Source organism: Nannobrachium achirus, assembly GCF_963921795.1.
Source record: "Nannobrachium achirus genome assembly, chromosome: 23".
Classification (NCBI taxonomy): Eukaryota; Metazoa; Chordata; class Actinopteri; order Myctophiformes; family Myctophidae; genus Nannobrachium; species Nannobrachium achirus.
This window is the reverse complement of record NC_137830.1, coordinates 18978315-19005482: the sequence shown is the minus strand read 5'-3', so window position 1 is coordinate 19005482 and position 27168 is coordinate 18978315. Positions and strand designations below refer to the sequence as shown.

The 27168-nt window shown below is 44.2% G+C and overlaps 1 protein-coding gene across 1 annotated transcript in view; it reads left to right on the top strand.

Annotated features, from left to right (window-relative positions):
* plekha5 (pleckstrin homology domain containing, family A member 5) overlaps positions 1-27168 on the top strand; it is a gene marked incomplete at its 5' end in the record, with an annotated part of 320140 nt that overhangs the window by 199747 nt on the left and 93225 nt on the right. Inside the window, 2 exons of the mRNA XM_080754816.1 lie at positions 13258-13341; positions 24615-24671. Coding sequence (XP_080610942.1) covers positions 13258-13341; positions 24615-24671 — 141 coding nt within the window. The remainder of the gene's footprint in view (positions 1-13257; positions 13342-24614; positions 24672-27168) is intronic.

Genomic DNA, 27168 nt, shown 5'->3' with positions numbered 1-27168 from the left:
CATCCTTGTTTGTATTTATAGATCTTCTATCTGTACAGACGGAAATGGTGTGTCAGAGAGAGAGGGGAAGGGAAGAAGAGTGCAGAGAAGGGGGGAAATGAGGGGGAGGAGGTAATGAAATATAAAATAAAAAAGCAAGATTCTCTTTCAGCAAGAGTTGCGTGCTGAAAATAGACAAGTTGCACAACACGTTGCACGCATTGCGAGCTTGTTGCGACCGCCAGGTCGCAGTTACTGTGAAAAGCTCCACCGGCTGTCAGTCTGTCTGTCTGTCACTGTCACGTCACGTCACACTTTTGACCTACTCATATCTCCGGAACCGTTGCCCCTATCCATGCCAAACGAGCGCTCTATCCCCTACAGAACGCAAATTAGCGTACCACACACCACATGGCCTCCCTGAATTCCTTGGGTCTACATGTGTACCATATAGATTTAGTACAAATGCTATGGGAATATTGTGTTACACAATTGTAGCCATTCAAATCTGTATACTGTAAGCGTTTCAAATATTGAGCAATCTGCTGTATATATGGTATTAATTTTAATCAAAATGTTTTACTTAAAGATGGGGTTCTGTGATTTCCCCCCCTAAAACATGATTATCAGGTATAGGAGGAAGATTCTTTTCAAAAAAGTGTACAGAAAGTGTTTTTATGTGGCCACACCCACTTGTTCATTAAGTATAGGCCTAGTTTTCGCCTTAGCACCACCCACCTGAAGTTATCCATGCCCATAGCTGTTAATATGATAAATAGGTATGATAATACGATTAAGGAAGATGTTAGTGTGCCACTAAAGCGCCGTATTTCGATTGGGCCTTTCAGGAAGAAACCAAAAATACACAGGGAAGACATACAAAAACCTTAACCCTATTAAAACCATACCCTGGGGTCTATTAGAAACGGGGGTCTATACAAAACAGAAAAAAGTACAAAACTATGGCGCCACCCGTTTAAAACATTATTAACATTGCGTAAAATTCAAATCATAGGGGGGACACTTCAGTTGGACCTTTGAGACAGAGGACTGGGTTCAGTGAACCCCTGTATTAAAGGATAATGACATAAAAGGTTAGCGCGTGGAGGTATAAACACAGCTTGGTTGGCATTTAAAAGGCACCAGACCAGCACACAGCAGTCTGCAGGGGTGTCGCACCAAATTCTGGGCCCTGGCTACAAGGATTCACTGCGGGCCCCCCATGAACGTTCTTCATAGGGGGAGGGGTTTTAACCTGGGAAAGCATTATTACGCGTTATTTTGTGCTTTAACTATTGATAAATACCAGATATACAAGCTCACAGCGCGGGCACCGAGTGCGCTGCGAGCTTGTAGATCTGCCGCTTGAAAAACCTATGTTTCTATGTTCAGTGGTGCTCAAACCTTTTCATGTGAAGGACCCCCAAAATCATATGTATTTGGCCACGGACCCCCATCTCAAAATATTTAGTTCCAGAGAGACCCCCCCAGAAGCAAAGTTTGAGTTACAAATGTTTGCTTAAAATAATACATATATTCAAAGATTTGCACACATTTTCACAACTTTTTCAAAAATAGCAAGCCATTTGGCACAGCTTGTATATCTGCTATTTTTCAATAGGCCCCTCCACCTTGGGCCCTGGTAACTCAGTCCCACTCCCCCCCCCCCCCCTCCCTTGTGACGCCCCTGGCTTGCACGCTTTCTCTCGCTCTATGTCCTCTTTCCCCACAGGAGAGCTGTGTAAACATGTGTGACCTATGTGGTCAGAGAGAGAGAGAGAGAGAGAGAGAGAGAGAGAGAGAGATACTGAGACAGAGGCTATATGTCTCATGTGATTATTCTGCTCTGTCCTATATAGATACACAGTTATGTAAAGAAGGAAAAGGCTGTCTATAATGATGGTAGGTAGATATGTTGCAAAATTCAAGAGCTTGTAGATTTGATTTTAAGCGCTTGGAAAAGGTGATCTGTTCTACACACGTGTACAATGGAAGTTGCGCTCGCATACAACATTCATATTATGTAAATTCACATGGAAGTCGTGAAGAATAGACAATTCTTGACGTGTCCGTGAATATGTTGTGTTATTTCGGATTACGTGGATTTACAGGCTCACATTTCAATGAGTGCTCGAATGAAAGTCTGCAAGCTTTTGAATTTTACCTTTATATTCCGTAGTCCTTTCCTTCATTACATAACAGACATAAAGGTGGGTGGACGCCTGGACGGGGGTGCGATGATTGAGGTATGAATGGAAGAGGACGGGAGGGAAAGGTAAGACAGATGCCAGGGTACGTGCATGGGTGGGAGTACAGAATAGTCAGAGCGTTTTGTGCACAAATCGTGCTCTTTATGAAAGAAGCATGAAATTTGGCACACAGTTAGAACATGCCATATGAACATTTTTTGGCTATAGGGACATCGCAGATTTGTCTTGGGAAACTTGTGGGAGCCAATCAAAGTTGGGCTCTCATAGACTTTACTATAAAGTAAAATAATTCAAAAAATAATGCTTTAAGTAGCAGGTGAAGGGTCAAATTAGGGGTTTTTCATGATTCTGAATCCAATGCAAGCATTTGTTTTGCACGAAAACCATTCCTTTCCGAAACACGGCCCCCACAAAACTGTGGAAAGTGACGACTCATCACTAAACCATGGTTTTATGGGGGCCGGGAAATTGCTTTACTGCAGGGGTCTTCAGCGTTTTCAGGCGAAGGACCGCTTAGTCGAGAGAGAGAGAGATGAAGCAGGGACCCCCACAACCCATAGAAACCATATTGTTGTGTATATGTATTTTGGGTTCATGTAAATTTGTGTTTTCAGATATTTAAACACTTGAACCGTCAATAATTAATAAACTTGACCTCTCACTCTGTACTTGGTCTGCTCTTTTCCCCCTCTAGACGAAACCTCTTTGGGTTCAAATGGTTAATATAGAAATGGAGAAAAAAAAATCTTTTATCACACAAAGATTTGGAGGACCCCCTGTTGTAACTCTGAGGACCCCCCTGGTGTGAGGCAGAGTGTGCACAAAGCGAAAAGAGCGTGAAAGGGAGGGATGGAGGTGGCAGAAGGGAAGGTGAAAGGCGAGGGTACGAGGGAGGAAGGGGGGGAGAAAGAGAGAGACAGAGAGTGTGCTGCTGGTGGTCTTTGGTAAAGGTTAGTGCAGGGGTCCTCAACGTTTTCAGGCCAAGGACCCCTTAGTTCAGAGAGAGATGAAGCAGGAACCCCCACAACCTTTTCATAGATTCCATATCGTTTCATTGTTTGACAGCACGATCATCAGTGTATTTTGGATTTATATACATTTGTGCTTTCAGATATTTAACCACTTGAACCGTCAATACTTAATACACTTGAGCTTTCACTCTGTACTTAAGTGTGCTCTTTTTTCCCCTGTACACCAAACCTCTTTGCAGAAAATAGCCGATCTACAAGCTCACACCGCCTCGCAACGCGATCCGTTGTGAGCATGTAGATCGGCTATTTTTGGCTGAAGTTCTCCGATATGGACACTAGTGTTCAAGTGGTTAATATGAAAAAGAAGTTTCTATCGCACAAAGACTTGGAGGACCCCCTGTTGAAGACCTCTGGGTTAGTGGTTTGTCTGGAGGGGAGGGCTGGGGGCTGGGGGGGGGGGGGGGTGTTGAACGGCAGCTGCTCTGTTGGGAGGAGAGGAAGACCACAGCATTGAGGACACCGATAGTTTTTTATCAAATTTCCATTTCTTTCTTTTCTAAATCGCCGAAAATAGGCCAATAGGCCCCATGCTGTTCTTGGTGCATGACACCGGTAAGCAACTATAAATCATAAGCGCAACCCTAACCCCAAAACCTGACCTCTAAATGTCTACCCCGGCCGGAATAGTTTTCTCATTGTAAGAATAATAATGCTGCGTTCACATGGGCTCAGGCAAGCGTAGGGGGGAGACGGCAAACGGCACCATCTGCTGGACGGCACGGCACAGTGAAAAAAAAAGTCTGACAGATGTTTTCAGTGTGGCGTCAGGGGTGTCGCACCAAATTCTGGGCCCAGGCCTGGGTACTTTTAACTATTGAAAAATAGCAGGTCTACAAGCTCACAGCGCGGCACCCAGTGGCGGTGCCGCACTGTCTGTGAGCTTGTAGATCTGCTATTTTTGAAAAACCTATGTTTCTATGTCAGTGGTGCTCAAACCTTTATATGTGAAGGACCCCCAAACTGATATGTATTTGGCCACGGACCCCCATCTCAAAATATTTAGTTCCAGGGACTCAGAAGAACATTTTTACTTACTAATTTTCGCTTAAAAAAAATACACATATTCAAAGATTTGCACACATTTTCATGACTTTTCAAAAATAGCAGATCTACAAGCTCGCAGAGCGGCACTCGGTGCCGCGCTGTGAGCTTGTAGATCTGCTATTTTTTCAATAGCTAAAGTATAAAATAATTAAGGTCCCTCCACCTTGGGCCCTAGTAACTCAGTCCCACTGTTCCCCCCCTTGTGAGTGTGGCGTCATATAAAAAGGGGTACTGTTCAATTAAAATGATTAACTTTTCATTGTTGATGTGGACCTTCATGCTGCTTCCAGTTGTGTGAGTGTGCTGCTGGATTTGGCTTTCTGCTGGGATTTGTCCCGCGAGACGGAGCCAGGTAACATCCACTTCGAGATTTCGTCCGGTACTACGGTTAAAAGATAAAATATGAACGGTCTGCCTTTTACCGTCGCCGGTTTCCGACTGCCGGGCTACCGTGCCGTCGCGTCCCATTTGGCCGCCCTACTTCCGTCCACTAAAATGACGTCTACCGCTTGCCTGAGGCCATGTGAACCTAAACCTAAACATCAGGTTTAACCAAAAAAAATTACCTACTACTTCTCCTGTGAGGACTCAGCTATACTCGCAGGGACATTTGTCCCTCACAGCAATACGAGTACTGTGTACACGCACGCACACACGCACGCACGCACGCACGCACGCACGCACGCACGCACGCACGCACGCACGCACGCACGCACACACACACACACACACACACACACACACACACACACACACACACACACACAGCCGTGACATCTGACCACGGGGCAGCCCCACATGGCATTTAAAGCCACACCCATCCATTGCGAGCGCTAATGACATTAAACAGTAGCTGACATTTTACACTGACTTTGAATTAGCTCAGCTATTGTTCAGACCCTATATATACAGAATATAGATGCTGGGGTTGATATAATATAACAAAACTGTGCATACTTTTTCTGGGCGTCCCTTGTTTTAGTTTTTTTTGTAGAATAAGCGACGCCCAGCGTCCTTTATTTGAATATCAGGTAGCTGTCAACCTTACTCAAAACCACGACAGAGATAACAATCAGTAATAATCAAGAATAATGCACATGGAATGCTGCAACCGCACAGGCAATACAAACTACTGTGATCTGAATTAAGGGGGATTTTTCATTTATTTTAATGTGCAGGTTATTGCGTTGTCTTCATTATAGAGGGAATACTGTCCGTGGCATCACTGTATATGAGTAGGGATGGAACGATATGCGATATTATCGTGATAAAAAACATATATGCGATATTATCGTTTATCGTGATAAAAACACTCATGATAATCGTATTGTGGAGATAAAATGTATCGTGATATCGTCCTCCGTCATGCACTGGGATCAATTCACCTTTTATTTGCCGAACTGCATATCCGGTACCACTTAAACCCTCTATAATTGGTAAAAGGTATTTATAATATACGTACTTGATACAGTCTTTTTTTTCTACGCTATCAAATCTCTTTGCCAAAGAATTGCCGATCTACGCGTTTGTGAGCTTGTAGATCGGCTATTTTTTGGAGAATGTTCCACCCCTGGTTATCGTGATAATATCGTAAATCGCGATTTCTTTTGTCACAATAATCGTGATATGACATTTTCATATCGTCCCATCCCTATGAGAATATGAGAAATGTTATGAAACGTCCAAATGTTTTTTTTTGTTTTTTGTGTGTGTGTGTGCATGTGTATGAAACGTTTTGTATGTTCTGAAGGTACAGCGTAGCGAATCCTCCTGCGACGGAATGAAAAGGCTGTGCTTTGCAGATAAAGAGATGAATGCGTTGTAGCCTCTGTGTCTGTTTGGAGACACTTTATCAGGCCCAGATGGCAGTGGAATAGACAGTCTGACTGTGGAGTCCCATAGACACAGAGTGATGGGCAAACACACACACACACACGCTCACACTCACACACGTACACACACACACACACACACACACACACACACACACACACACACACACACACACACACACACACACACACACACACACTCTTCACAAGTTCCACTCTTGTTTAATTAGGCCTAGAATTATTGAATGCTTTAACCAGTGAAAAATAGCAGATATACAAGCTCACTGCGAGCTTGTAGATCTGCTATTTTTGAAAAAGTCGTGAAAATGTGTGCAAATCTTTGAATATATGTATTTTCAAAGCGAACGTTTGTAACTCAAATTTTGCTTCTGGGTGGTCCCTGGAACTAAATATTTTGAGATGGGGGGGGTCCATGGCCAAATAAATATCATTTTGGGGGTCCTTCACATGAAAAGGTTTGAGAACCACTGACATAGTAGTCTCTCAAGAACAGACTAACTGAGTTCCAGTTAAGTGAAAAGGACCTTTTCTTTGACGATGTCTAGCCAGATTGCTGACATAGAAACATAGGTTTTTCAAAAAACCTTAGAAGGATTCAAAAGACACTTATAGAATCGGGTCAAAATTCAAATTTTCACGATTTTTCAAAAATAGCAGATCTACAAGCTCGCAGCGCGGCACTCGGTGCCGCGCTGTGAGCTTGTATATCTGCGAGTAACATAATGGGAGCACTTTCCCTTGCTCTCTTTCTCTCTCTCTCTCTCTCTCTCTCTCTCCCCCTCTCTCTCTCCACCCTGAAGTGTTTCTCTAAATTTTAAGGCCTGTCAACTGCTTTTCTGCTCAACGAGGCAAAAGCCATCTCCTGCAGCTGCTGCGTTACACACCGCCTCAGCAGTGGAACGTTGATGCGGTGAGCTGCTAATCCGTCCTCTCCACCATTTCAATAAAAGAGGATCACGTCGATGCGAAATGATTTATTACAGGTTGAATAATGAAATACATTTTGGCGATTAGACTCCATTAACATTAACCATATATTATTTTAACTTTTAAATAATATTATACATATAAGATTAGATTTAATAGGGAGAGCCCCCCATGGAGTCTAGACGCTGGTAGTGGCAGAGCAGGTGAACCTCCGTCTTAACTCTTAACGAAGGAGACGAGGTGGAGTTGGGGATGGTTGCTTGTTGCATGCTGAAAAGACAATGACAAGGTTCAGAGACATTGGAGATATTTAAAGGCGGAGTCCAATCCTGATTGGCTGAGTGCAGATTATATTAAAAAAAAAATATTGGCCATCGTCTTCAGTTTCTAAGTGCTTTATTTATAAAGCTAATACAAATTGTTTTGCACACAACAAGAAATACAATTAGGCTACTATATAGGCTACAAGCTTAAGCAAATAGCCTCTCTAAGTTCAAAGGGGTTCTACAGCGCGCCTCAGCCTACACGGCTAGTCTGGTGCATCACAGGAGCAGGGACAGATGTATGCAGTAGAGAGAGAGACACTGGAGCAGCTCAGACGGTTCTAACCTTTTATTCAGGTGCCAGTATAACAGGATTGACTAACGTTTCGATGCTAGTGCATCTTCATCAGAGTCATGCCTCTGTATCCTCTGTAAGTTCTCATTATTATGACCATTAACAAAATAGATGGGTGTGTTGTGTTGCCACATTTTGCGAGAGGAATAAGCAACCAGGTCTATGAAAACAATGCCTAAATAAGTGAATATAGGCCACGTGAGCTCTTTAAACCAATATACGTTGGCTATTTGAAAGTAGCCGAGCCGATCTACAAGCTCACCTCCGCAAACCACCATTATTTACAAGCAACTTTACATAAAAACAAGCCCAACATGGCTTATAATAATCAGACATGGCAACACTCACCGTGCGTTGTTCCTCCACTACTACAGTCAGTCACTGAGACTAGCCGGTGTCTAACACTCTGGCTGGGGGCTGTTTGGCTTTGTTGCTGCTAATGCTGCTGTGGCCTATGTGTAGCCACAGCAGACAAACGGTAACAAACCAGTTGAAACCACCAGTCTAAAAAAACAGTCTGTAATGATGTATGGGACTAACAACAACAAACAGACTTCTCCTGGACTTGTTCTCCATGTTACACTGTTACAACAACAGTGCGCTGCGCACTGCACACTGCACAGCTTAGCGACTATACTAGCGAGAGAGAGAGAGAGAGAGACACTGATCTAGCCTCGGAGCGTCCAACGGTATGAGAGAATGAAGACCTATGCTTCACATGAGCATCACATATTGTGAAAACAAATCCCCCCTATTTCTTTCTCCATGTCTTTGATTCACGGGACATTGGTGCTGATTTGCAGGACGCGGGACAGACGGTCACATTTCGGGACTGTCCCGTGAGATGCGGGACAGGCGGTCACCCTAGCGTGCGTGTGTCTGTGTCTCTGTGTGTGCCAGTGCGTCTTTGGCAGTGAGTATTTGCACGTGTGAACAGTGAGGCTGCCCATTACCAAAGCAAAATGTCAGACCATTATCTGCTGACATTTTCATTACAGACGTGTGTTTTTTATGAGACCTGCTAGACACAGCAGCTCGTAGAAAGGAGTCTCCACAGACTTACCCAATGCTTTGCACACACCCATGGTTCTGAGCCTGCCATTATAAACCCTTTCCGTAGATATTTTGACGTTCCCTCTTTATCTTGTCAGTTCGTCTTTAGCCCACTGTTGGCTGCCGTAACAACCAAATTTGCCCCTGAGCTTCAATAAAGTTCGCTCTTATCTTCTGCCCATCATAACATGCAAAACTCGGTAGCTTTGCTGTGCATTGTAGATTGTAGTACAGATTGTAGTTAATAGGGAGCATGTCATTAACAATAGGCCTCACATTCTGAACTGTGTTAAGGAAGTCACAACGGGTGAAAGGAAATGGTGCAACACATCGTCGCTGTCGGGTGGAAACCTCTCCAAAAAGTTTCAAATGTGTATGTTCTTTCGCAAAGTAAAGCCCTGCTTCATCATACAAGGCCGTCGCACAAAAGTAGTGAAAACAGCCGATCTACAAGCACACAGCGCCTCGCACTTGTAGATCGGCTGTTTTCACTAGTTTAAATCATTTTTAAAATGATAAATGCAAAACGAACGGTTTTGGACATACAAGGTTTTCACCCGACAACGACGACATGTTCTGGTGTATCTTCTGTAACTCTATGACTCTGGAGTAGCAACGTCATGCTGCCGGTCCATAAGCAAGTATAGGCGGAGTGGCTTATTGACCAAGTAGGCCCACATATCCCTGAGACACACACATATCTGTGTCCAAAACCACAACTGCGAAAGCCCATGACACGGCATTGTACTCAACTGGGTATAGTTGTTATGTGTTTAGGGTGTTCTGGTTTTAACAAAGTTAATGTCTCAATGCTGGGCTTGTAGATGGTTTCAATACTGTGGGCTAGTGTCTGCAACAAACAACTCCATCACTGTGGACCTTATTGTGTGTGTGTGTGTGTGTGTGTGTGTGTGTGTGTGTGTGTGTGTGTGTGTGTGTGTGTGTGTGTGTGTGTGTGTGTGTGTGTGTGTGTGTGTGTGTGTGTGTGTGTGTGTGTGTGTGTGTGTGTGTGTGTGTGTGTGATGTTGGTATGAGCAAAGGAAGTGTTGTTCTCTCTCACTGTCTTTCTGTCTTCATTGGCCATCCTCCTCTCCGCGGGGGAAGTGTGTGTGTGTGTGTGTGTGTGCGTGTGCGTGCGTGCGTGCGTGCATGCGTGTGTGTCTGTGCATGTGTGTATTGACTGACTTCTGTGTAGTTCATTATTTAACACTGCTACAGCTTGTTATACGCAAGTTCTGTGGTTATTCTAATGATCATTTCCTAAACTAATTGACAGGATTTTCAAAATGTGATTATTTTTATTTATTTATTTTCGCTTTATTTTATACTTTGTTCCACAGCAGTGTCGTGCAATAAAAGTGAAAATAGCAGATCTAAGTTGAATTTCTTGACTTTCTTTTTTACTACTTTTTGCCTATAAATTTATCATGTATCATTAATAGATTATTGTATTAAATTATAGATGTTTTATTTATTTGTATAATCAATTCATTAGTTTGATTAACTGTTGCACATGCACCTACATACTCTCCGCATCTTTACAAAAACAGTTGAACAATCACCGTACATTGTCCTCAGGTGGTAAACAGGTGTTTAGTATGCTGCGCCAGGCCTAAGGAGAGCTCAAAGGAGGATTTCAGAATTCCTAACACAAGCCTAATGTACAGTGTCGGGGGGGAGAGAGAGAGAGAGAAAGGGACATCTGGATTTATCTCGTGGTCTGTTTATGTATTATTGATCCAGATCCTCGCTGTACTGCTAACCAACAGAGCGCTTATTATTCCACGTTTCCACACAAACATCTGCGGTCGCCAGGGGCGTCACAAAGGGTAGGAAAGTGGGACTGAGTTACTAGGGCCCAAGGTGTTGGAGGGGCCTTAATTATTTTATACTTTAGCTATTGAAAAATAGCAGATATACAAGCTCGCAGCGCGGCACCGAGTGCCGCGCTGCGAGCTTGTAGATCTGCTATTTTTGAAAAGTCGTGAAAATGTGTGCAAATCTTTGAATATATGTATTTTTTTAAGCGAACATTTGTAACTCAAATTTTGAGATGGGGGTCCGTGGCCAAATACATACCATTTTGGGGGTCCTGCACATGAAAAGGTTTGAGCTCCACTGACATCGAAACAAAAAAAAAAAACCTTAGAAGGATTTGAAATATTCAAAGATTTTCATGATTTTTCAAAAAAAATAGCAGATCTACAAGCTCGCAGCGCGGCACTCGGTGCCGCGCTGTGAGCTTGTATATCTGCTATTTTTCAATGGTTAAAGCACAGGGGCCCCACAGTGAATCCTTGTACCCAGGGCCCAGAATTTGGTGCGACACCCCTGGCGGTCGCCACAGATGCAAATGGGCTTTGCCCCAGGAGAGGCAAAGAGAGAACCAGACAACAATCCAATTCATCGAAGGAGTCCTTATCGCGTGTGTTTCCAGTGGCGGACTTGAGTAAAAGTACAAAAAGCATTGGCATCAAAATGTAGGCTACTTACAGAACCAAAAGTACTCATCGTGTAGAATGTCCCATTTCAAGTTTTCAAATACAAATCAAATAGCAGATCTACAAGCTGGAACTAAATGGCTAAAATGCTTTATTAGAGCCAAACAAAATACGTGTTTTTCTCCGGACGTAGTTGGAGGCTCATATGATGACTGCAGGAGAGCCAGCAGCAGGAGAGAGAGAGAGAGAGAGAGAGAGAGAGAGAGAGAGAGAGAGAGAGAGAGAGAGAGAGAGAGAGAGAGAGAGAGAGAGAGAGAGAGAGAGAGAGAGAGAGAGAGAGAGAGAGAGAGAGAGAGAGAGAGAGAGAGAGAGAGAGAGAGAGAGCCGTCAGCCTATATGCTGTGTGGGCTTCATCACTCCGTCTGCTCAGCGTACTGCTGCCTATAGCTGCTACAGCAGACAGCAGGGCTATGATGTATAGAAAGACACTGGGTGGGTGGGGGGGATTGCCTGAGTGGGAGAGAGAGAGAGAGAGAGAGAGAGAGAGAGAGAGAGAGAGAGAGAGAGCTGTTGTTAGCCTAGTATTTAAGTAGTGCAGTAATAGTTACACCATTAGTAGCTATAGGCTGTGCTGGAGTTGGATGCATTTCTACGACAGAGCATTTTCGTTGTCTTGGATTTCACACCACTCTATATGTGATGTTTGGGCGTTCACTTGCAGCTTCACTCTGGCGATGTCATCATGTAACGCGGCATGATTTAACAACTTTAACTTCTTCCTGGACTTGTGAAATTTGTTTTTGGATCTTGTGTGCCGGATAGCAGCTTAACGGGGCACAAACTCGTTGCCGGGAACCTGTGACAGAAACTGTGAAAGCTGTCCTCCTTTTAGCTAAAAGTTAACCAACATCAACTAGGACGTCATGCTCAAGTTCAGCACCACCCACTTCTCCAGGTGTGTGTTCGTGCGTGTGTGTGAGTGAGCGTGTGCGTGTGTGTGTGTGTGTGTGTTTGATCTTGTATTATAATACTAGTGATTAAAATGTTGATGTCCTCACGCGTTTACTAAGACAAACCTGTTCATGTGTGTGTTCCTGTGTTCGTGTATGCGTGCCCACGTGTGAGCGTACGTGCGTACGTACGTGCGCAAGTGCCTGCCTGCCTGCCGGCCGGTGCGCATATATGTTACTGATGTAGGCCAAAATGTGGGGACAAATTTAGGGACAAAATAAATCAGGGAGATTGTCAAACTTGGTGTTCCCAAATGGCTTTTACTTGAAGTTTCATAGCCTTAGGTTGGGGTCGGGGTTGGGGTGCGTGCGACGTGCGTGCGTGCCTGCGTGCGCGGGGGTGCGTGTGTGTGTGCGCGTATTCAGCACTGTGTTTGAAGTTAGCCTTTGCTTGCCGCAGTGGATGGAGGGGTGATGCAGTTGATTCTGTAATGAATTTTAATGTATTCTATGAGGTATTGATTTATTGTTGTCTTTGAGACAAACTTTATGGCGGGGAGACGGGGAGTTTTATAGGCAACGATAATGTCACCGTCATCCAATTTATGGCCTGCTTGATGGCTCGCTGCTCGACACAACTTGTGTTGGTGCGTGTTTGTGTGTGCATTATGTTTATGTGTGTGGCGCGTTATTGTGGTGATTTAATGCCGTGGTTCTCAGAGTGGGGTCCGGGGACCATCAGGGGTCCTTGAAGAGGTTCCAGGGGGTCCCACGCAATGTGGGTTAAAAGGGCATCAGAATCAGTTTTACCACTTTAGCCTTTTTGAAAATGGACGATCTATAAGCTCACTATGCGTCGCATTGCGATGCATCGTCGTGAGCTTGTACTGTAGATCAGCTGTTTTCAATGTTGAATAAGAATTTCAATTGTGTGAATATTTTTGGAACATTTTAACAACACAAATCCTGTATGGGGGTCCCTGGCACATAACAGTTTCAGATGGGGTCCGCTGCCAAATACATATTAATTTCATTGACTTGTCAAGAACCACTAATTTAACTTAATCTTTCTTTCTTTCTTTCTTTCTTTCTTTCTTTCTTTCTTTCTTTCTTTCTTTCTTTCTTTCTTTCTTTCTCTCTCCTCTCTCCAGTCACAATGAGCGAAAGGTGACCTGTAAGCATCCGGTGTCAGGCGTGCCATCCCAAGACAACTGCATATTTGTCGTCAATGAACAGTAAGTCCCTTTCTCTGTTTCTCTCTCTCTCTCTCTCCACCACATCCACTCACACATGTACACACACAAGGTCTGTTCTCCCACTTAGGGGACGTTTATAGTTCCGTATGCTTGATTTTGTGTACGTTTTGGGTGAGAAAGTACGTACAGTAAATGCGTCGACATGCATAGTTCCTCTAAGTTATGTACGGGCCGACCCGCTCTCCGCTCCAATTCTGCTTCCGTTGGGGCCGCGCGCCACATTAACACATGGGAAGCCAAGGTTTCTAACATTTCTAGCTGTTGCTGCTGCCGCCGTTCACTCACGCTTTATTTTGAAGAGCCTCGGAAGCTTTGTGCGTGTGCACGTGAGTGTCCACTGACGATTGAGGAAGAAAATCCATTTGTTTACAAACGCTCGCGAAACTAAAATCCAAACCGCGGCCGACCATCGCGGTAAAGTGTTGCCGTGAAAACAATCAGATCTCTGCTTCCCTGGCGTTCTTTTCACCTCATTCATAGATAAAACTCTTTTTATGTTTCAGCCTAGAATGGAAATCAATGCAACCAGCTCGTGCCATTTTCTCTCTCTCTCTGAGCTACGGGGTGACGTATGGACTAGGGTCATTCACAGGGCACGCAGCATGCACATAGAGCTGTACAAGTTAACCCCTTGTTGTCTCGTTCAGGAATGAGACAACTCCTTTTGGCAGAGTGACCCCTAGTGGCCTTATCTCGTTACTGAACGAGTTTGGCCCCTTGGGTGTTAATGTGCGCCTCGCAGCAGCAGAATAGCTAACAAAAGCGCCATGGAGGTGGTTCTGCACACATTTAGCCAAACATTTTGGCTACATATTTAATATGAAGAACCACAGAATTTCTTGTCCCGACGTGATGTTTGGTAATAAGTGGTAGCTGTCTGTCGGCAACGTTACATCGCGGTCTAAAAGTAACTCCGCAAGGGTACAGATTTAACCACATGGATCCGAAGGGTACAGATTTAACCACATGGATCCGGACCCGGCCGGAACCCTCTCGCTCCCGGAGTAATTATAACAAAACACGCCCGCTCATATTGAACATAATTCCCAAGTAAATGAGCCGCGGAGCTAAATCAGCTCTTCTTGTGTGCCTCAAAGCTGTCTGTCTTGTGTTGTTTTGTTGCTGCACTGCCACTGACTGTGCACCCGTCTCGCTCAGTGGTGGAGGAGAGGAGGACCTGTGTGTGTGTGTGTCTGTGTGTCTGTGTGTGTACACGTGCATGTGCATGCATGCGTGCGTGTGTGTGAGGAGTCAAGGCGTCCTCTTCACGTGGTTGCAACGACGTTCCTTTTTTCCTGTTTCTTGATAAAATATATTTCTTATTGGGACCCATAGTTTGAGAACCGCTGTCATAGATGTATAAGAATGACATCTTTTCACTCTTTTTGCAGAGGAAAAGTAATTTTCCTCACTACTGCCCCTATGGTTGACAACAGTGGCCACGGGTACTTCTTGCTACGGACAAATCCAGTACGTTCAGTTGGGAGGTGTACGTAATCATATGGACAAGTACAGACAGGGAGAAAGAACGTACATCAAACGGACCAAGCGGAGAAAATCTATCTCACCCTCAGTTTCTAGTGTAGACCTGAGGTCTTTACTATGCATGGTACTTTAGACCGTGTACCATTAGGGCAGCCATTCCCAATCCCTGCTTCATCTCTCTCAACTAAGGGGTCCTTGGCCTGAAAACGTTGAAGACCCCTGCTCTAAGAGAAAGGTGCTCTTAGGTAGGCAGTGCCGGTTCTAGGATTCAGGTGACCCTATGCAAGATTATTTTAGGTGGCCCCCCACTGACGCGTGCATCCGTCAGTGGAGGGCCACATAAAATAGTCTGCAGCAACAGATCAACATTTTCTTTTTGGAGGCATATTGACTTGCTCATGAATCAAGGCAGCCAGGCCTAGAATGAAGTTGGGGATTATGGGGAAGGAGGAAAGGGGAGGGCATATTAGAATAATAACGCTAGTTTTTTGGATAGGGGATATATGACATATAATGTAACAATTATGTTACAAAAAAAACGTCTTGACCGCTTATATTGCTTGTGCCAGGAACCGGCCCTGCAGGTAGGGATATATGAACATTCCTTTGTCTGTAAGTCTGCAACGTACACCTTTGGAGTTTAGCAGTACTTCTTTGAAATACCTTTTGTTTTGCCAATTATTTGGAGACTCGCTTGCAATATCCTCACGGCCCACCAGCCCACAGTTGTGAACCGCCGCTGTGCCCTAAGGTCCTGAAAGTTGAGCATTCAGTCTCCAGCCTAGGCTGCAGCGAGACTTAACAGAGATACACAGCGCGTAGCAAACGGTTGCCTCGGCTTCTTCCGACAGCCTGTCTCCGCCCCCACAGCCGAGGATAGGATAGAATAACCGCCTTACCGTAGGGCCTTACAGAAAACACAGTAGTCTGCCGTAAATCCCCCCCTTAGGTTCATGTGATGTAAACACTAGCCGTGGCGTCGAATAGATTACATTTTCTTTCGCAATGCCGCTGTTCATTCAGCTCAGCAGATCATGTCTGTGTCCTCCCGTGGCTGTGTGTATTGTCAGATGTTTCCCAGGGATAGAAAGAGAGGATTGTGCCTCCTCCTGTGGACGTGATAGTCTCATGATAATAGCGCTGGGATATCTGTCCGGGTGCGTGATCCGACCCGGACCCGCAGGCTTCACAAAAGCACTCTCTCTCTCTCTCTTTCTCCGTTGTCTGTCGCTCTCTCCCTCCCCGTTTGCCTGTCTTTCATTCCATCGTTGTTAGTGTCGCTATAGAGTATTGGTTCTCAAAGTGGGGTCCGGGGACCCCTCTGGGGGTGTTCCAGGGGGTCCCCAACAAAATAAGTCTAACCACTTCATCCCTATGTGCAGTACATTTACTATTTTCACCAACAACAAATACTTGAAACAATTTGAAAATAATAATAATAATATTAACTCTTATACCGCTTTGAACGTTCCTGTTCGCCCCAATTCTCAAGAGACCTCCGTGCCAATACGGCGCTCGTTCGCGTTCGTTCGTTCGTTCGTTTACCTTGTTGAAGCTGATGAGGGGTCGCGCCGCCGTGTACTGTAAACACATTTTCCGCGGTGATGGTGTAAAAAATCCATTATGCGTTAACATCAACGGAGACCAATTCACTTCCTTGTTGATTTCTCTGGCTGTGAGGCTCTGTGGCCAGTGACTGGTCTGAATCACATAACAGGCAAATTCACATTCATTCTCGCATGACGCCGCCCTCTGCTGCCTGGCAGACCAAAGTGCACTATTGCACAATCAAAAAAAATAATAATAATAAATAAATAAATGTCTGTCTATCTACTATAACGTCGCAAAGGTAAGCCACTTTTTGATGGCACCAGACCCAATAAATAAATAAATAATCTGGCAGTAGGAGAGTTAACAGTTTAAAATAATAATATTTTTGAAGCATTTTAACTACACAAATCTTGTACGGGGTGACCCTGGAACAAGATGGGGATTTCAGATGAGGGGTCTGCGGTCAAATGCATAACGATTTGATGGCCTATGACATGAAAATGTGTGAGAACCACTGTGCTAGACTCTAGAGCATTGGTTCTCAAAGTGGGGTCCGGGGACCCCCGGGGGTCCTTGAGGGAGTTCCAGGGGGTCGAGTGCTGGCCTCCCATGCCAGCAAACAGCCTTCACAGCAGGAGGGCAACAGCTGCTCACAGTACCTACCTTTAAATACCTGGGAAGCATAATGGCTGACATCTGCTCAATGGAGGACGAGATCCAAAACCGCCTTAAACAAGCCTCAACATCATTTGGCCGTCTACGGAGAAGAGCTTTCCTTAACTCCAACACCAATCTCCGTACCAAAGTGCTTGTGTACAGAGCAGTATGGATCTCCACGCTGCTGTATGGATGTGAGGCATGGACCATCTACAGCCACCAGCTCAGAAGCCTAGAGGCCTTACACCTTGGCCTTACACCTTGGCCAACGCAGTGCTGGTGGGCAGAAGAAGCGGTTCAAAGACCAGCTGAAGACCACTCTGAAGAGAGGCCAGATCAACCCCTCTTCACTGGAGAAACTGTCGCAACCTCTGGCGCTCTCACTCCGCACTGGGGTGAAAAGAGGCATGCCCGCAAAGCCACCCCTGCTCCCCTCAGTACCACTTTCATATGCCCGGTCTGCAACCGCAGCTGTGGGTCAAGGATCGGACTGTACAGCCACCAAAAGACTCACAAATAGGAGAAGATGGTCATCATCGGACACGATGGACAACCGCAAGTGTGTGTGTGTGTGTGTGTGTGTGTGTGTGTGTGTGTGTGTGTGTGTGTGTGTGTGTGTGTGTGTGTGTGTGTGTGTGTGTGTGTGTGTGTGTGTGTGTGTGTGTGTGTGTGTGTGTGTGTGCGTGCGTGCGTGCGTGCGTGCGTGCGTGCGTGCGTGCGTGCGTGCGTGCGTGCGTGCGTGCGTGCGTGCGTGCGTGCGTGCGTGCGCAGGCCACTGTCTCTGTGTATCTGTTTTGCTCCTCTGTTGGATTTCTCTGTCTGTCTCTCTGAGACAATTTTTTTCTTACTCTGTTGTGAATCTGACGGTTTCCATCATGTTTGACCCTCTCTCCTATCTTACCGTCTCTCTCTGTTGCATGGCTTACCCTCCTCTCTCTCTCTCTCTCTCTCTCTCTCTCCCCCGATTGAGAGTCTTTTCTCTGTGTTGGTAGCCACCGTCCCCAGACAGACACGAACACAGAGCGAGGAAAATCTCTGCGAATCCTCGATGAATGCCTCCTGCCCCCCATGGGATCTGCTCTTGGAAATGAAAACGCCACAACCACCAGAGAGTGACAACTTTTTCTTTTTTAATAGGGGCCAAAAGATTTTTACAGAGACAACACAGCAACAGCAGAGTTGAGCTGAAACTCCAGACCAGGGCTTCTGAGAACGAAAAAAAAAAAAAAACTAATTACACGCTCCGTCTTCCAACCCAGTCCCCCAGGCCAGCACTTTCATCCAATTTTTTTTTTTTGCGGCTGTGTATCATGGAGTATGCAGCGGGGATGTGCAGAGAAGGCAGGGGCATGACATTTCTAAAAGGGCCTTTTGGTGAAAATATCGAAAACAGCAGAGTTTGGACAAGGCAACTCTCTTGAATGCTGCCTTCAGGTATGGCATGGAAAGGAGGCATTTGCATTTCTTTCACCATTTAGTGAAAACAGCTTTCATGGTCTGGAGAGAGGGCACTTTTTACAGACCGATAAAAGGGCAGGGGCTCAAGCCCCCCTTGATGCAGTGGCGAAATTAGACTTTATTCCCCATGGGTTTTCAGATCAAGGGGGCCCTGATCAAAGGGGCCCGGGTATGTTGTCTTTGCGCGATTTAAGCGCAAACTACAATGATTAATCCACAGATTAGGAGTAGGGCCCTGGGACCCCTAATATATTGGAAATTACAAAATATAATATCCTAGTATGAATTTATGTAGATATGGGCGCATTTTTTTATTTAGGCCCATTAAAAACACATTTTTCTTCGCCACTAGGGGGGGCCCTTGGGTTTTTAAAACCCAAAAACCCTATCAAATTACGCTTGTGCCTTGATGTCGTGCCTGCATGGTGTGCAGCCGCCGATGCAGTACGTGACTGAGATTTCACCTCCTCTCTGCAATAGTTCAGTCTGGCTTGCTGTGAGTGACAGGAACTATCCAACTAACTACTGTATCTGCTCTCGCTCTGCCTCTCTCTCTCTTTCTCGCCCTCTCTCCCTCTATCACTCTCTCACACATTTTCCCTCTTTCATCTCCCATCCCAATTATCTCCTTTGTCACACACTGCTCCTATTAGCACTATGCAGAAGGGGTGTGTCGGTGTGAGTGCGTGCGTGCGTGCGTGCGTGCGTGCGTGCGTGCGTGCGTGCGTGTGTGTGAGAGAGAGCAGCATATGCAAATAAACCATGTGCGAGGTTGTATTTTTAAATATGTTGGCACTGCGTGCAGCAGAGGTGGGAAAGTTACTGCAAATGAGGAGTGTTTAACATGGGAGGGTGGAGGTGAGGTCTGTGGTAATGACAGCATGTCTCTGAGTGGTGAGGAAAGTAAAAGCTCCAACCAGGGGTGTCGCACCAAATTCTGGGCCCCGGGTACAATGATTCACTGCGGGCCCCCCATGAATGTTCTTCATAGGGTGGTCGGGGTTTAACCCATTTAGACTGGGAACTCATTATTACCCATTATTTTGTGCTTTAACTATTGAAAAATAGCAGATATACAAGCTGCGAGCTTGTAGATTTTAGAAAAATAAAATATGTATTTGGCCACAGACCCCCATCTCAAAATATTTAGTTCCAGGGACCCCCCAGAAGCAACATTTTAATTACAAATGTTCGCTTAAAAAATACATACGGTATATTAGCACACTTTTCAAAAATAGCAGATCTACAAGCTTGCAGCGCGGCACTCGGTGCTGTGCTGTGAGCTTGTATATCTGCTATTTTTCAATAAAAAAAGTATAAAATAATTAAGGACCCTCCACCTTGGGCCCTAGTAACTCAGTCCCACTCTTCCCCCCCTTGTGATGCCCTTGGCTCCAACCACCTGAGCAGCTGACACACTGAAGTTAGCGCCAAGTCACATGTGTGACACAGAACATTGTCTTACCCATTTTAGCAGTGGTGGAAAAAGTATTCGCATTTTTTACTTGCGTAAAAGTAGCAATACTGCAATGTAGAAATACTCTGTTACAAGTAAAAGTCCGCAATTCAAAATGTACTTGAGTAAAAGTATGAAAGTGTTGGCATCAAAATGTACTTAAAGTACCAAAAGTAAAAGTTCAATTAAATGTTTGAAAATAGCTACAAGCTCACAACTTGTGCGACGCGTTGTGAGCTTGTAGCTTGTAGGCTGGTGACGAGAGGTATTCACTTGGAGAGGAGTCAGTTAAGGCGGACAGGTGGTAACCAATATGCCCGTGGAGATCTGGTTGTCCAGAAAAAAAAACATCCGACCAATAATGCCCATATATGGCATCAATGGATACTCTGTGACAACGGATTCAACAGGTATTGCATAACTGAGAGAGAGATGAAGCAGGGACCCCCACTACCTTTTCATAGATTCCATATAATTAGTTTCATCGTTTGACAGCACAATCATCAGTGTATTTTGGATTCATGTCAATTTGTGTTTTCAGATATTTAACCACATGAGCCGTCATTACCTAATTGACCTTTTACTCTGTACTTAGTCTGCTCTTTTTCCCCTCTACACCAAACCTCTTTGCCAAAAATAGCAGATCTGTAGATCTAGCAGAGCTTGTAAATCTGCTATTTTTGGCCACAGTTCTCAGAATATGGACACTAGGGTTCAAGTTGTTCATATAAAAAGGATTGGAAGATTTTGAGGACCCCCTCTAGTAACTCCGAGGACCCCCTAGGGGTCCCAGGTCCCCTGTTGAAGACCCCTGCACTACAGCGTATACTTGTATACTTTTTTTAAGTAATTTAAATTCTTAATATTGGACTGCATGAGTTTACAGGATATAGAATATTTTGGACTTTTGGAAAGGTGCTGATATCAGTGGATATGACTACGCTATGTATAGAACACTATTCATTTCAGCCAGTCCCCCAGGGAATGGAATACTTTCCCTTTGTAAGACCAAGGTCTATGTGTGCAGTACAGACCCTTGTAGAAGTTTCACAATCTATATTTCATATTATGTTGGCAGAAATACCAAATTCATACATTTATTCATCCAGCAGTCAAAGGCCTCGGGCGATTGAAGTCAACTTCCCTAGTGAGCGACACATCTGCTTGCGTGCATGCGTGATGTAGGTGTGCGTGAAATCCGTGCACGTATGCATTTACAGTAGCAGATGTTACTTTGCATATATAGATTAAAATATTACAAAACATACATTAACCACTTTAGCCCTATATTTAATTCCTAGGCGATTTGAAAATAGACGATCTACAAGCTCACTTGTGAGCTTGTAGATCTGCTATTTTCAACAAAAAAAAACCTTTTACTTTTGGTACCTTAAATACATTTTGATGCCAACACTTTCATACTGTTTACACAAGTACATTTTGAATTCCAGACTTTTACTTGTAGAGTATTTCTGTATTGCAGTATTGATACTTTTCCTTACGTAAAATATGCGAGTTCTTTTTTCCACCACTGCACCTTGCCTTCCGTCCCTTGCTCTGTGTCTTTCTCCGCCTGTCTCGCCTCCTGTGTTGTAAATCACTGGATTGGTGCTCGAGGCACAAACACTCCTCTCTTCACCCACTCAGATGTCACTCTGAGTGAGAAGTGGCTTCATTTAGGAGCTCTTAATATTCAGCCCCCAAAAAGTTTTTTGCTTATTTAATTTTTTTGCCCTCCCCCTCTTAGGAAAAGTTCTCTTCTCGTCTCATTAGGATCTTTCGCAGCCGCTCTCACCTTCGCTAATGACTTTCTCTTTTTAATCCTGAGCATTTGTTATCTATTCCAGTGGTTCTCAACCTGTGGGTCGGGACCCACAAGGGGGTCCCCAAATCATTTTGGGGGGTCCCCAGATGATTAACTTAATGTGCAACATTGTTTTCTCACTCAACAGTAAAGAAACCAACATAAAGTTTCTAGAGGGTATGACAGTTTATGGACTTTTTAATACCTCTACAATGACAAATTTAACATTGGCCAAATTGTCAAATATTAGAAGCAGAAATTGTGAAAATAGCCGATCTACATGCTCACAATGCCTCGCGTTACGAGGAGTTGTGAGCATGTAGATGTGCTATTCTCATAATAGATCCGAGTTATACAAAATGTAACTCTTAGTGCTCATCAGGTTGGGGGTCCCCAGTTAAAATCTGATTATTTTGGGGGTCGTAGCCTGAAAAGGTTGAAAACCACTGATCTATTCCACCCTTTTTTCTCCCTATAATTTTCCTTTGGTCCTCTCCCTAATGTTTGCTTAACTCAGTGGTTCCTCACATTTTCTGGATCAAAGCCCAACTTGAAAATCACAAAAAGCGTTTGTGGCCCACCCATCTGACCACTTAACACGGCAGCCGTATCAGATGGGTGGGCTGTGTGCATTTCTTTCCAATTATTTCTTTCCGATTATTTCTTTTCAATTATTTGAATGCCCGTCCGGAGTCTGAGCAGTTGTAGAGACAGTTGGACGAACGAGATATGTGACAGACAGACAGACAGACAGACAGACAGACAGACATGCATCCGTACATAACGAGACGAGATTGCTGGAAAGTGTAGATAAATAGAATCACATGGCAGATGTTTTGCTCCTATACATCATACATAATTCGAGGGTTGGAAAAACAAGTGTCACGTAACAGCAAACTGGTCACCCTGTGAATGTGGTCAATAGACCGTTTGTCAGCCTTCTGATTGGTCCCTGAGACTCCCTGACTGGCCAACCAGAAAAATCATTCACTTTTTGCTATCGGGGGTGGAGTTTGTGCAGTGGAGAATGTTGCTTCAGGCTTTCAAAAACTGTCCGCACTGCGCGACACGGAGATCGGCCGGTACGGTGATAGCGACGGCAAGCGTCAAGCGATCTCGCTCATCATAACGAATAAGCTTCAACAAACTAGTTCACATGTACCTTATCAATGGTCTAAGAGTCACGATTGGGTACATATAATTTAAATGGGCAGAATTACGAAAAGCCAGCCTATTATGTGAGGAGAAACATTCTCTCTGTCCTCTTCCTAGTACCCAAGATGCAATGCGCTTCTCTTTCTATCTCTGGTCCAGAGGATTAAACTAATTAAAACATTTATTTTTCGGGGGAAAACTACTGTTTTGCTATGTAATTACTGTACCTTTTTCTTCCCTTTTTATTAATATCACGTAGATGTGTTTTTTGTGGTACTTTATATAGCTGTAATGAGGCTATGAAGGGGAAAAAAATCGCATCCACTACCACTATAAAAGAATCTGCAAAGAGGATTCTGTCCCACTGGGATTAAACAAATTAAAACATATATTTTCGGGTAAATCCCCTGTTTTGCAATGTAACTACTGTACCTTTGTCTTCCCTTTTTATTAATATCACCTAGGTGTTTTTCCTTTGGTACTTTATATAGCTGTAATGAGGCTATGAAGGGAAAAAAAATCCCATCCACTTCCACTATAAAAACAATCTGCCCAGGGTTAATGTCCCATCATAGTAACAGGGCAGAATGGGGCGGGATTTGCAAAAGGGTTTATTAGCTCACTGCTCTGATTCTAAAATAAATCACCTAAGGATTGTGTGTGTGTGTGTGTGTGTGTGTGTGTGTGTGTGTGTGTGTGTGTGTGTGTGTGTGTGTGTGTGTGTGTGTGTGTGTGTGTGTGTGTGTGTGTGTGTGTGTGTGTGTGTGTGTGTGTGTGTGTGTGTGTGTGTTGTGCGTGTGTGTCTCTCTCACCTCTATTTTTGATTTGTTCTTGCTCTGCATCTGCTTGCTGTCTCAATGTTGTTCTCACATCAACCTGTTGACTGTACCTACTGCTCCAAACCCAAAAGAAGACTAAATTAAGAGATAGATAGAGACAGACAGACAGACAGACAGACAGACAGACAGACAGACATACAGAAAAGGGCATTTCAGAGAGAGAGAAGCATGCAGAGGTCACAGTTTAACCACCTAAGTGCTTGGAAGGATCTGTTTTTCACTCTACATTGTCAAATATCTTGGCAGAAACAGCAGATCTACAGTACAATCTCACAACGCTTTGCGTCACATTGCAATGTGGTGTGGGCTTGTATATCTGCTATTTTTGAATAGCCAGAGTATAAAAAAATATTCTGTTTTGGGACTTGAACTACCACCACTGTCCTAGACTCCTCGGTGGGTGGGCAGGTATTTTACTGCATGCATCAATTTAATTAAAGGCAGGAAGCTGTTAATAAACAACGGTAAATCATTTGTGGTGAACACCTATCGAACCGCGTCTCTCTCTCTCTCTCTCTCCCTCTCCAGGAATCTGGTGAAAGAAGTGTAACAAATAATTGGCTACTCAAAACACACGCACGCACACACACACACACACACACACACACACGCACACGCACACGCACACACATTTTCAAGACCTCTTCGAGTTTTGAGGACAAAAACTGACTGTGCTCAAAGCAGCTTCATGACGTTCAATGAAAAATGGATTTGTTTTACTCATTTATTTATTCATTTTCACATTTATCATCATTTACCTAATTTGCTATGATTTATATATATTTATTTTTGTTATATTTTGTTCTCCCCTCCTTGTCCTCCCCCTGTCCTGTTGTTGTTCCTATAGCTTGAGTTGTGGAAAGCTTGTCCCTCCTGACAAACCTGATCCAGAGCCTGACGCCAGGTAAACGTCTTATACACAGTATAGTCTGCTCTGCTGCTCTGGCTTCAGCGTTTCTCCCTTAATGACCACTTAAACTAAACCCGGAGTCCCTCAGGGCTCTATGCTAGTGTATTTTCAGTTCTCTGCTGTTTATTGGGGAAAGCGTTCGCTGAAAATAGCCGGCCGTCTAGCTCACAGCGCGTCACGCTGCAACGCGTTGTGAGGCTTGACGACCGGTTATTCTCGAAGAAGGCTTTCGCCACAGTTTCGGATGCTTGTCGATCTGCAATTTTCCTGCGAAAGCTTTCGCCACAATACGGATGCTGGGGTTTACAAGTGGTCAAGTCCAATCATTACTTTCCACATCAGTGGCTCTCAAACCTTTTTCACGCCAACGACACCCAAATGAATATGTATTTTGGACGTGGACCAAGGACCCCTGGGGGTCCTCCGACCCCACTTTGAAAACCACATGGTCTAAATGAATATCCTGTTTTTTTGTATCAGTGGTTCTCAAAGGGTGGTCCAAGGACCCTCAGGGTTCCTACTTCCTAGAGGGGGTTCCAAATTGACCCTTACAGGTCTCTAACTGTGAGAGTGTTCCATTTTGTACACTTTAGTAGTTCTGGGGGTTGTTGAAATGAAAAACATTGAGAACCACTGTTTATGAATATTTATAACCTTTCCAGTCCTCAAACTTTTGCCAATATGGGGAGAAAAACAATTGGGCATAAAAATCTTCTTAATATAGCTTGCCGCTATAGCTTACTAACAATGGCACCTATACTGTAACATTTTCTTATTGTTCCGCTAATGTCCAAACTGTTTAAAAATTGTGACAGTGCTCTGCTTAAAAAAAGGCTGGAAATGGAAGAAAAAAAGTCAGTTTAGCGTCTCTAGCCTTTCAAAGGAGTAGTTCACCCAAAAAAAGGACTTATTTCCTATCAATTACCCATCCCATGACGATTTATTTTTAAAATTTTGTCCCATTTGTAAGCCAATAATTTGATGACAGTCTTCAGCCATCAAATTATTGTCTCAAAAACAAAAATAAATCTCCATGAATTCAAGGCTTCATGGGGTGTGATAAGTAATTATTTGGGGGGTGAACTAAGCTTCGTTTCAAGCTCTGTTCATCTTTCATAACTGGCTCCATCCGTCTCATTCCATTTTTTCCTAATGCTAACTGGGTTTTCAGACTGTGTATTGGATTGCCAAATGATCTTCCTGCACAGCTAATGCAAAACAAAATCAAACGAAGTGGTGGGGAATGATGAATGTGTCTGCCATCTGATCTGCCCGCAGTGGATGGCTGGTGACAAAAAAAAAGAAAAGAAAAAGAAAAGATTGATTGATAACTCGGTGTGTCATTTAGAATGAACTGACATTTTGCTACCATCTGAAACCAATAGATAATTTCCCCTTGGCTGAGGTTTGTATTTTGCTCTTACACGATGACATCTCATGCACTCTCATGCACTCTCACTCAAAGACCATCACTGTGCTTCAATCACTTGTAAATCGTTTGTATTGAACTGGATTATGCTGCTTTGTTATGATAAACTACCCTTAAAGTCAATGATCAAACCCTGTTGGAGGTAGATCTGTTGCTTAGGAATTAAGAGTTAGTAGCAGTACTAATTAAGTATGCCTTTAATAGTTTTGACTTAATCTCAGAGCTAATAGCAGAGAGTGAGGTTCCAAATGGAGCTATAGAACAAGTAGTCATAATTGTAAGTAAGCACTAAGTAGTATGTCATAGTACTAGTAGTAATACTCCATAATAGACTACTATAGTTGTCATAGACTTGATGTCCTGGCTATAACTATAAGACGCCTCAGGGCGACATGCGCCAATTCTTGGCCATCTGGCCAGTGATGTATATCGGACCAGTTACCTATATATGGAGACCCCTGCATGATAATCAACAATGTGATGTCAGAATATGCCCATATATGGGCATTACCAAATATGGGCATTCCCAGATATGCGCTTAATATTGATGACTTCGGGACAGGGATCTCCATATATGGACATAAAACAGACAAGGACGTAATTAATTTGCAAGTGTGACTCGTGATGACATCAGCGATCTCCATACAGTATATGGGAATAAAAGGGACATCAAGCAAGAGCGTGATGTCAGAGCGGCAAACCCATTTCGTTAAGAGTGGTTCCCCTGACATCACAGTGACATCAGAGCATGATGTCAGAGCGACAAACCCATAGAATCATAGACAAACCCATAGAACCACAGTGTCAGGCGTGACTGACAGAGATAACACCGTTTTTGCGACCGTCAGGGAGCAGTTTACTATGAAAACCTCCACCGGCCGTCCGTCCGTCCGTCCGTCCGTCCGTCCGTCACACGTCACACGTCACACCTTTGCCCTGCTCATATCTCCGCATCAGTATGACATCACACCACATGTGTACACAAACCTTTGTGTACGTTGCTGTGGCAACAGTCTGTTGTTGCTGGTCTGTTAGTGTACGTTAGCAACCACCTTAGCAACC